The 12,092-nt window shown below is 37.0% G+C and overlaps 2 protein-coding genes across 2 annotated transcripts in view; one reads left to right on the top strand and one right to left on the bottom strand.

Annotated features, from left to right (window-relative positions):
• LOC124160129 (cytochrome P450 302a1, mitochondrial-like) overlaps positions 1–12,092 on the top strand; it is a 76,058-nt gene that overhangs the window by 59,512 nt on the left and 4,454 nt on the right. The gene's annotated exons all lie outside the window — the stretch shown is intronic.
• Positions 5,048–12,092, bottom strand: part of LOC124160130 — a 149,603-nt gene continuing 142,558 nt past the window's right edge. The window contains exons 4-5 of the mRNA XM_046535882.1: positions 9,967–10,188; positions 5,048–7,353 (exon numbers count right to left, since the gene is read on the bottom strand). Of these exons, the coding sequence (XP_046391838.1) occupies positions 7,143–7,353; positions 9,967–10,188 (433 nt within the window). The 3' untranslated portion in view covers positions 5,048–7,142. The remainder of the gene's footprint in view (positions 7,354–9,966; positions 10,189–12,092) is intronic.

The following is a 12,092-nucleotide window of genomic DNA, read 5'->3' on the forward strand; positions in this document are numbered from 1 at the left end:
ATTTTTCTACGAAACCTTACGCTGATCTTGGGATTTTCCTTAAAATTCCATAGTCATTGCTGGACTAAGATCTTTATCTAGATTTTCAGAGGGTCCTATGAAGCATTCGTTTAATTTTAAACCGAAAGCCGAGAAATTGGCTTGTTTTCACCTTAGCATCATTTTCTCTTGACTTTACTTACATAATATCCGCTTAAAAGTGCGACATCATTGAAAGTTAGATTTTAGATACGATTTCGTCAATATTGTTGTCTCAGTTTCCATTGTCCTGATTAATCCTAAATCTTAATTATAATTAAATGAATTGAAAGAGGTGAATAAACCTTTTTCTTGGACAGCAGCTCGAAAAAAATTTACTTCGTGTACCGAAATGAATATTTTCGACATGTTTTTACATCTGATCGGATAACCACCATCATTGTGCCAAAGTGGTATGATTAAAGAATGTTAAGAGGTTCTTTTTGCTGGAAGAAATTGCGATTTTTCTAGTATCTACCTCTGCTATAAAAATATTATAATTATATGTTGTATAATTATGTATATTTCGCGTAATAATTTTCTATGCATTTCTGTGAACTTAGGTGCACTATTCAAACCTTTTTTATCAAAGAAGCATTCGTTGTTAGTGATGGAAAAACTTTAAAGCTTCTTGTTTGTGGGATTACTGTAATGATATAGTTCTCATTAAAACATTTCTAAAGTTCTTACTCCTTAAATCATTTCCATGACTTTACGTACTCTCTAGTACAATTCTTTCGCATCCTTATGATTGCAAATGGTTTCAAAGTATAAATTTTACCCTTATCCCTTACTAGTGTATATTAATATTACCTCCAAAATTTTCCGCTCATTACCTGAGTGTTACTAGTCTTAGCCAGATATTGTGTTTCTCGGTGAAAATTCCTCGAAAAATAATTTTCTTTGACCAGTATTCGAATCCGGATCTCCCGATTGATTTTTCAATAGGGGAATTGTCGCAATTTTAAGGCAATTGCGGGTGATTCCGCGAAGATACGCCGCTGGATATTTCGCGGTTATTTCTTTAAATATATTTTTCTTCTAGTTGGTGATTTGGCCTTTGAATCCGTGGCTTAGATCAGGGGTCTCCAAAATACGGCCTTTCGTAGGGCTTTCATCCGGCCCGCGCCGTCGTTTCAAGTAGCGTGCGATTCTCGCTCGTTTATCTCTGTGAGACGCCGGTAGGAGCATTGCAGCGCTGTACTGCACATCAAAGTCGCCTTCAACTGTTCGTAAATAAGAAATACGCCACCGGATTCTTCTGTAGACGTTGGTATCGAATACTTCAGTCATCGGCAAATTTGCTATCCGGCCAGCGGGGCGATTCGGAACTTGGAATGTGGCCCTCGTGGCCTAGTAAATAGGGTGGTTTCCTATTATTTTTTTATTGCCTAAATCGAAAGATTATTACTCCTGGAGTAAGCATTTCACGCTCTTAGATTTTTAATGACGATATCTTTTTTTCGCGATTAAATGAAAAGTGAAAAATTCCAAGCGCGCGAAAACGCGACGGCTAAGTATGGATGCTGGGAAAACCCCGTGTGACGTCATTCTGGTTCCCGCTGTCGCCATATGAGGTGACCTTGGGGCGAGGCTTTGAGCGCTGATACGATGCAGGATGCCAGCAGGTAGCAGTGTACCCTTCTAGCAGGTAGCGCTTGGCTTGAATAAGGATTATTAATACCCTATCGAACGAAGAAAACTTTCCGACCATAGGTAGTTTTAATAGGTGATTATTAAGGCATGTTTCCCTGAGCTCTGTGCCTCATGCATGCATTGGTAATCTCATACGATGTAAAACTCCCATCTACTCGTGTAGAAACTAGGTCCCTGTGACGTCACGTGGAGTGGCATCGCATGGGCGCTAATCTGGCCTTTTTCAAATGCGATTAAAATTGACCATTGCCATTCGTCTAACCTGGGAATTCTAAAGCCAAATAATTTGTATATTATGAATACACTAATGGTGGGTAACGAATCGCAATCAATGCCTTACTTTTCTTTGATGAGGGAAACTACCTTATTGGAGAACCCTGGCTTTGATTGACGGAATCCACAAGAGCGGAGGTGAGACGAGGTATCATTTGGGAAAGATTTTTAATCTATTAAAATAATAAAGAAAGTTATTTAATTTTTTAGTTAAATTATTCAACTATAATTATTAATTTATATATTATTAAACAAAGATATTAATGAGACTGCTTAATAGCTGATATAATCTGTGCAATTTCAACTACGGCATCTCAAAAAAATAGCTTACGGAGGCATTATATTTTAGAGGTGGGGAGAGGGGGAGGAAGATAGCGCGGGGAGAAGGGGCCGCAGACTGATCTTTGCCCCCCCCCCCCCCCCGGACAAATGGAAGATACAGGGAATGGAAATGGACCCTTCCCTCCTTTCCTCGATCCCTGAGCTTCACACTCCTGTGGCTCATGTAGTTTAGGGGTCTTCAGTCTATCCAAAACATTCCTGGAGTTGAATCGCTGAGTGGGTGCGCGAGTAACTGAAATAATATTTAGATATCGTTGGTAAATACGCTCCCACGACTCCATTTAATCGATAGCGTTCAGGTATGAATGAATAAAATTCACTAGTTTGTCTCTTGTGGCCTTATTTTTATTTTGGCCCATACGAGCGCTATATCGAATGGCCAAGTGGCCATATTAATGATTCGGACGTGTTGAAGCTGTTATAATAAGGGAAACGTGGATTTTCTGCCTAGTGGGCTGTATAGCCTCGGGGCTTCCATCTAGCAATTTAATGAGAATGTACGTTTTAGTCTATAACCCCGCCGTGTTCAGGATAAAAGCGATTATGTGTTCAACCGGTGAGGCGGTGGTGTTTCCAAACTTAATGAATTAATTTAGGGAATAACCTTGGGAGGATTATTCCCCAAATCAAGTCGCGCTTTTCAGTCTTACCACTGTGTTCCAATTCACTCTTCGTTATTTATTTAATAAAATTTGCTACAAGTAGGCTATCGCCTGGTGGTAACATGAAAATTAATATAAATTAATGAAAAATCTACCTTCGTAAGAGCCGAGTAAAGGAACAGAAAGTACACTTATGCGGATGCCACGCTATTTACCAGTGAAGGGTGAACCAAAAAGCATAATTTCCAACGCTATCTAATGAACCACAATGACATTAACCAAGAATCGAGTAACACTTACGCGTACAAATTTAAATGGTGATGGGGTAGATCTTAAATATTTTATCAGATAGATCATCGCAATCCTTTAATCTTCTATGCAGGAAGGATTCCTTCAAAATGTCCGTTTTCTGCTTCTTGAACATAATTTAGAATTGTGATCGTCCTGTATGGTAGGGTGAGTCCAGCTTTTGACTCATTTCCTTCCTAGCTCGCCCTTTTAAATGCGTTTTGTTTATCCCATATTTACATATTTATGCTTTTCCATAACATAACACCATAACTTAGCTGTGTCACTGTCCCCCCTTATATGCCTACCTAGATTATATCTAGTTGCCTTTCTTTGAACTTTTTTTCAAGTTTTGAAATATTTGTTTTACTATGAGGATCCCGCAATGAAGTACTGTATTCTAATACAGAACGAACCATAGTCATGTAGGCCATTTATTTTGATTGTTTTGTTCTCTCTTTAATATTTCTCATTACCCACTGCAGAGTTTGAAATGATATTCCAATCACCTGATCGAAATACATTCCCCATTTCCAATTTGTTCGTGAAATTACCCCCAAATATTTAGTATTGCTATACCTGGAAATATTCTCTCCGACCAAGATGTACGTTCTATTATGTTTGTTTCTTCTTAGTTTGGGCGTTATTATATTTGTATTTTATCGTATTAGCACTCATTTTATTGGCCGTTTTATATGGTGATGAACAGTGAGTATCAATTTTACACCCGGGGAACTCTTTTAAGGATCAATATTCCTGTGTCAATTCGGTTTTCCAATTGCTGATGGAGAGTGGTGAATGTGTAGACATAATTGTTTTTTTCTTTTCTATTTTCTTAAATGTTATAATTTTGTTCCTTTAATCTGACCGTATATACGTGTTGATCTTAACAATTGAATTTTTATCCATTAAATGTTAAATCAATGGATAACGCATTTTATGCTTCAACTTATACTCTATGAAATTAGTATTTGCATGATGGTTTGTCGCTCGGCTGGTATGAAGGGTTTGTGATCACTCAGTATTTCCAGACGCTACGTTTTCACATTAGTGCTACCTGTTATTTTCACCGTGTGGGGAATCTCAAGACTTCACCAAATGTGATAATAGGGGAAGATTGTTGAGCACCGATAGGGGTATTGTTTGCTTTGTTCCCACAGTTTTGTGTGTACTATAAAATTTAAAAATATTGAAATATTGGTGATATAATAAGTACATAATATCGGATCAGAATATGCAGCTCTTTTCTGTTCAGAGAATTAAAAAAAAATAGAAACCGTAGTATAATATTTTTTAGATATAATACTAACGAGATTACATAACTCAATAATTTCTAATTAATACAGAGATTATTGAATTTTTATTGCATTTAGATAATGTATTATTCAAATTATGTAAAAACTAGTTACTCCATTCGCAACTAGCCGTGCTGCCCTAGGGATGAATGAAAGCATTATTAATTTTGATTACGTTCAAAGGAGCAGGGATTCAGGCCTATTTGGATTAATTTAGGCTTTGAATCTTATAGGAAATCAAACTTGCCGTTTATGAAGTGTTTACTGTAGAATTTGGAAACAAGCATTAGTCATGTCATTGAAAAAAATCAGTCCAGCAATGTCATTAATGGTAAAATTGTTGACCACGAGGAAAGTAGTACATTAAACGTGAAACGTGTTTAATTTGCAGCCAGGTTTTTTAAAATCCTGGTTTCGGTAAGGGGAAGTGTGTTTTCATGTACTAAATGCCGATCGTTATCATTCAAATCTTACCCAAGTTGTGCCTGCCTTCAGGTGTCCTCATAAATGTTATCTCATGTGGCTGTTGATGAAGTTCATGAGAAGGTATTTTTGAAATGAAACGAATACCCATTACTTACAAAATTTATTTACATCACACAAAACGAGTCAACAAGGTATAATTATATTCATATCAGCCAATTAGTATGGCTATTTTTTTACGAATCTCGCAACTGAAGTCCATTCTTGTTTCTGAAATTAATGATTGACATTGCAAAGCGGGAAGCTCGAAAAAAGAATAGTACATTACTACAAAATAAACACAATTCTGAGGCAAAACTGAAATCAACGGATTTTTCATCTTCACTCTTTTGCTTCCCCGCGATTTACGGCATTAATCATCCAGTGAGGGAAGGACTTTTTCGATACATTTATACATAATATCGAAGAAGATCGAAGGTTGTGCGATTTTTTCCGCTCTTTACAATCCTTATTAGTCGTTCTGGAGCTAAGCTGTGCCGCGTAAATGTTTTAAACCTCCGGTTTATGGCATTTAGATAGTTTTTGCGTATCGATTGGTACAATACCATTTAATTAGGAATGTTTCTATGGACTTTCAATCCGGCTGCCCGAAATAATAATAAATAGTCTCCAGAAATTAGTTATATTGTATTCACGGATGGAATCTGACGGTCCTAGTTCATGCTGTGATGGAATCCTTGGAAACGTTTTTGCTTCTGACGACAGAAAAGACCCCAATGCCTTTGCTCCAAAGCTGATGAGAAATGAATGCAGCCAATGCATATTAAGTTTTCAAGAATATTAAAATTAGCGAGGAAATACTTGTCGCATGTCAAAAATATTTTGGTGATAATAAGTAGTGAATGAATTGTAGCCTACCGAGTCTTAATTTGATTTCTTAGTCTTAATCGAAATTGCTTTCTTCTTGATAAATCTGTTTGATGTAGTAATTACGCATTAATAAGGCTGTTTCAAATTTGAAGGTTCTCAGCCTTAGCACTTGATTGCTCTCAACAGATCTATCAATATATATGCTCGCTACGTCATGCTTTCTCCAGGATGTATAATGTTTTGAAACATAAGGCGGTATGTCTTATTCGGTGGGTTTCTATATGATCAAAGATCATTTGAAAGTATGTATATGAAAATATCAGGCACTATTCAGAATGTACTGCGGTTTTCGAGATTCGTATTTTTCTCCTCAACATGCACACAATAATCCACATGGCACTAGTAGAAGTCGACGGGTTTTAGATGACCTTTCTTCAATCAGCCATTGTGACGTAACCGTGATTCTCTGTCCACTTCAATATCAGGTTGCTTCTTTCGGTCACATTTTCAGTCTTTCTGTTGCGCTGTTACACTCACAGTCCCATCACTATTAAGACATTTCATGTGGCTGATTAGAACCATCCGCAGCTTTTTTTAAATTACAATTATTTCTGTTAGGGGTTAGGAATAATAATATTAAGAGTATTCGGCATCATTTGGCGATGCAGCGAATATGCGCGTTCAGATATATTTTTTTTATTCGGCTCTGCCTTTTTTTTAAATGTTTTTTTTTTGCAGCCCACTTTAATTAAAAGCGAATATTAAAGCTCGACCGGTTACTCAGCTGTCTCGGTATGTCGTTTTGCTCACAACACATTCCCATAACAGCTCACGTTAAACTCTCGCACTAGCAGGCGACGAAATATTTATTTTTTTGGCGTCAAAAAATTGCGCCGATTGGAAATAAAAATCTCGAGCCCGAATCAGTGATCGAGTGAATCATGCATAAAACGCCCCATCGTAGCGGACGTTATCTATTATATTAATTTAAAAATATTTATATTTTGACACTTATCGGGCTCTTTTGTCCAAATTTGAGGTTCTTTTGATTTCATCCAACTTCTCCCGGGAGATCATATTAAATTATTCGAGAGTAAAAAAAATCTAAAGCGTAGCACGTGGTACCTACTGCTATTCTTTCGCGCATTCGATAACTTAACTAGCGCTTACGAGAGAATGGTTTAGTATATTCCGCGCGGCAATATATGTGTCGCGCACTTTTTTTCAACCCCATTTAACATTGATCTGTTTTACGTGCGGTTTTATTATTTTGTTTTCATAATTTACTCTCTCGCGTAAGGCAACCAATTGCAAACGAGGGATCTCTGCTCTTCTCTGATTTCCTCTTCCTTCGTTTTTGATTTTGGGGTTGTTTTCAGTAGGTGGGCCTGGGGTCGTATGGTGTGGCGTTGAATCCCACGTAGCGATTGTTCTTCCGATGTTGGAATCCCGTTCCAGGGGAGGTGTTGTAGTAGACGACCCGCCGGATGCCGAATGGGTCTATGTAGCCGAAGCTGCCCGTGCGGACGTCTCCTCGCGACGTGGGCGATGTCTCCTCTTCATGATAGTGCCTCGGCAGGAAATACCTATGAGAAAAAAATTATATGAGAAAAGGTTTATGGAATAGAATAGAATATTTTTATTATGCTCTAGGTAAAACCTATGAGAGCAAAAAATAGAAAATACAGGAAATGTTCAACTCTTAATAAAAGGCATTATATATTATAAGGCATTATATGGAGATTATTGTTAGGCTAACAAGTAGTAGATATTTTTACAAAAATGTAAAACATTCAATACTAATAACACAAATATATAAGTTTTAACTTAGACAGTAATGAACACACACATACATATAAACATTTATGTAGAGAGTTTTGATAACATCACAACTTTAAGATGATAGCTCTAATGAGTTGAGGAGACTGAATTAAGCTCCAGACTCTAAATAGGAGTACAGCCTTCTTTTAAACGACTGAAGTGATTGTGACGTCTTTATATTTGGCGGATGAGAGTTCCAGAATCTAGACGCAGTTGGATAAAAAGATTTGAAATATATATTGGTGCTGGCTAGAGGAATTTGATTGTCAGAAACACGGCGGGTGGAAATTCCAGTAACTTTTTTGCGGGGGATGAATAATTCGTACAGGTATTCGGGAGTCTGTTTTCGGAATAAGGGGAACAGAAAAGATCCCTGGATATAATCCCTTCGGCTGTGAAGAGGTAACCAATTCAGATCAGTGTAGAATTTGGACAAATGTTCATCTCTACATAAATCAAATATAAATCTAACACAGGAGTTAATTAACCGTTGCAGACAAATTTCAAATACAGTAGGTAAGTCATTATAGATTAGTATACAGGTATACAGGTTTCGAGTCAATTAAGCGAAAAGGGTAGAGATGGCTAATGCTTGCCAGTTTTTTAAATTTAAATTTGTCGAATGAATGGAAGTGGTGAATAAAACATTAGCCCGTATCTAAATTTATCTGTAAATAATTATTATATTTTTATTTTTGATGTGATAAATTTTTAAATTTAAAATAATTTCATGTAGATTTAATTATTTTTGTTTTAGGGCTTCCTCACGGTTGCCAATTTTTCAATTTTTTAAAATTTTAGTCTAATGAACGGGAGATGCCACTAAAAAATTGGTGTCTAATTTTTTGCGTAAAAATGATGATATAATTATCAATTGTGTGTGTGATGAATTTCTTATTTTAACTATAGGGTGGTTTCCTATTATTTTCTATTGCCTAAATCGAAAGATTATTACTCCTGGAGTAGGTACGTATTTCACGCTTTTAGATTTTTAAATGACGATATCTAATTTTCGCGATTAAATGAAAAGTGAAAATTTTCAAGCGCGCGAAAACGTGACGGCTAAGTATGAATGCTGGGAAAACTCCGTGTGACGTTCTGGTTTCCGCTGTCGCCGCGTGAGGTGACCTTTGGGCGAGGATATGTGCGCCGCTACGATGCAGGCCGTTAGTAGGTAGCAGAGTACCGTGCTAGCAGGTAGCGCTTGGATTAAATAAGGATTATTAATGCGTTATCAAAAGAAGGAAACTTTCCGACCATAGGCAGTTTTACTAGTTGACTTTAAGACATGTTTCCCTGAGTTCTGTGCCTCATGCATGCATTGGTAATCTCAGACGATGTAAAACTCCTATACACTCGTATAGAAACTAGGTCCCTGTGACGTCACGTGGAATGGCATCGCATGGGCCAATCTGGCCTTTTTCAAATGAGATTAAAATTGACCATTGACTTTCGTCTTATTTCTAAAACCAAATATATGTATGTATATTATGAATACACTAATGGTGGGTAATGAATCGCAGTCAATGCCTTTTGTTTTCTTTGATGAAGGAAACTACCCTATTTTATCTAGGTATAATTATTTTTTTTAAATTATTGTGGGTGATGCTTATTTATTGTGGATTTATAGCCTGTAAAATCTGTTTGTTATTGGTATGGTATGATTTGGAGTAGTGCAGGCAAATTTAGCGCTCGCACAAGGTTGCCTGTTTATCTGATAAAGTTTTCCAGTTTTAACCAGACGAAGGCATGCCATTTACCCATATAAGCCGCTGTAATTTCATGCAAAACTTCAGATATTACTATTTTTTTATTGGTTTTTATAGGATTTCCTTATTTTGTATTTTGATGTTTAAAAAAACTATATTCTGTGGCATACCTCTCCTGCTAACGTCTCATTAGGATATACCAATTGATGAACTGAATGGAAAGATATCTATTTAGAATCTCGAAATTTCAGTGTATGCCCAGGGTTTCCAGCTATTTTGATACATAATCTATGAAATAAGGATGAGAAATCAAACAAAATATCTGTACATCAAGATGAAAGATTTAGGGATATGAAGACAAGATGATTAACAAAACTGTACGCTTTCTTATTCCTTCTACCTACGTATAGTCTTGTTAATACTGGTGAAGGGGATGTGGATTTGGTTAGAGGTTTCCTGACATGAATGCGGAGGAAATTGGATAAAGTGAAATTTGCGGAGAGGAAAATGGACGGGAATGTTTTGGACATGGTGGGAAAGGAGAGAAAAGTGGGAATAAATTGAGTGGATAAATGGAATATGAGTGGAATCATGTTTCTATTCTTCAATCGCCACTCTCAATGGCTCAAAGGTTTCAAGTTGACATTATTATATCGAGAAATAACTCACCTGAAACCATTGTGATAAGTAGAAACGCCGTCGTATTCGGGGTAGACTGAGTTCTGCTCGTATCCGTCGTTCTGGTAGCTTGGCCTCTGGACGTACGTGGTGGGAGGCCTGTGGTCAGTCTGCGGATCGCTGTCGTAGTCAGTGGGTCTGCTGTACACGAAGGGCGGCCGGTACGTAGTTGGTCCAACGCCTCCCTCGTACTCTGGAGCTGATGAAGGAGGCCTAAGGGCGAGATACATAGAATTAGTCAGTTTGATAGTACTAATGATTAATGATAAAATAATTCTTGGAGTATTGGCCAAATGTATGTAATGCAAAAAAGTTGTAAGTCAACGTTTCATTTTATTTAAAACCACCATCAGAGCTATGAATGAAAACATGAGAACACAATTAAATACAATGATATACAATATTGTTACATAAATAAATGGGACGAAAGAGCTTTATTTTTACAATAATATAATTTTAAATAATGAGAAGAGAATACACAAAAATTTTGACATACCTTAGCTTTGCACGCATTAATTAAACTGAAACGTTGGCTAACAACTATTTTGAAATTTATACATTTGATGTATACTCCAACAATTATTTTATCATTAATAAAATGAGGTCAAGATAAGTGAAAAAAATCTAATGTACTAATGATTGTTGTATCGGAATTTATGTAGATCTTAAATGATAATTGACTTGGATTTTCATACGCAAGACGATTTCCGTGGAAGTAAGAGTTGATGGAATAACATCTTTGCTTTTTCCATGTGGTGATTCATTTATTCCGACCATGGTTTCGGTACAGCGTGGCATTTTCAAGATGTGTCAACCTTGAAAATGTTACGCTGTAGCGGAACTATTGTCGGAAAAAATGAATCACCACGTGGAAAAAGCAAAGTTGTTATTCCTTCAACTTCTACCCTAAAGGATTTCTGCCATGTCACGCCCGCAACTATTTCTTATAAACAGTCGAAGTTTTAACGCCGGATATGTTGAACACTGGATAGCAATTTCTAAATGAAACTTTTTACGAGTTACAGATTTACAGGGTTTTAAAAACATAAGTGGAGTGATTGTTTTTCAACGGGGAAAGCATAATTTCGTACATCTGTGCGAGATCGATTCTGAAGGAACAAAGTGAAGGTGTTAGAATTTCAAATTCTGAAAAATGTACAAGAAACAATCTATCGAGAACTTGGATGTAATGAGGGCGCAGGCTTCTCATTATAGTTTCTTTATTTTTGGACCCAAATATTTGACCTACCAACGTCATCTACGATATTGAATCGTAGAAATTACATCATTCCTTAATGGAAGACTAGGATGCAATAACAACGCAATGCCTTTGTTGTATTAACTTTTAAAGTTCAAATGTGCCATGGAAGACGTGTTGACTTAACATGAAAGATGGAATCAATAACTTAAGTGCTGTCCTGTTTTAAATAGAAAAATTTGTCATTCACAACTCGTTTCGACGCACAGTGCATTTATCACGTCATTTACCAATTGAATGGGTAAGAAGCCAAGGGGTACGAGTAATTTTGTTTTCTGAAATAAGGCCGTTTTACACGGGGCACGGAATTGCGCTGGTTAGAGCTGCATTAATTTATAAAATGGCGTGGAATTGCGCGAATGTATGAACGAAATTAGAACAGGGGCTATTTTGCCGTCTCACGTCCACGCATTCTCGCATATGTTCTAGCAATTCACCGCTTTACATGACGCAATTTTGACTGCGCCTTCGCACGTACGTCAGATTGCGCAATTCCGTGTACCGTGTAAAACGGCCTTTTGGAACAGAAATTAGGTATAGAAAACAAACGAGATGAATTAGATATTTGTTATAGTGCATTTTATTTTCCACTCGATGTCACCACAGAACAGAGAACACTCGCATCTCTTGGCAACCAAGTTTTTGTGCATTTCTTCTAACAATTACCTTCACCAAACTCTGTTGAGAAAAAAATCACTTGCACCCCTTGGCTCCTCAACCTCTCAATTAAGTTCCGGCGCAGCGGAGTCGCTAAGATGCGTCATATCGTAGGAGGGAGGGGGCAAAAGAAAAAAAGGGGACATTGTTGGTAAAATGTGTAACTGTAAGCCGGAAATTATTATTTAATTGACCTGATGAT

Source organism: Ischnura elegans, chromosome 6, assembly GCF_921293095.1.
Source record: "Ischnura elegans chromosome 6, ioIscEleg1.1, whole genome shotgun sequence".
NCBI classification, from domain to species: Eukaryota; Metazoa; Arthropoda; class Insecta; order Odonata; family Coenagrionidae; genus Ischnura; species Ischnura elegans.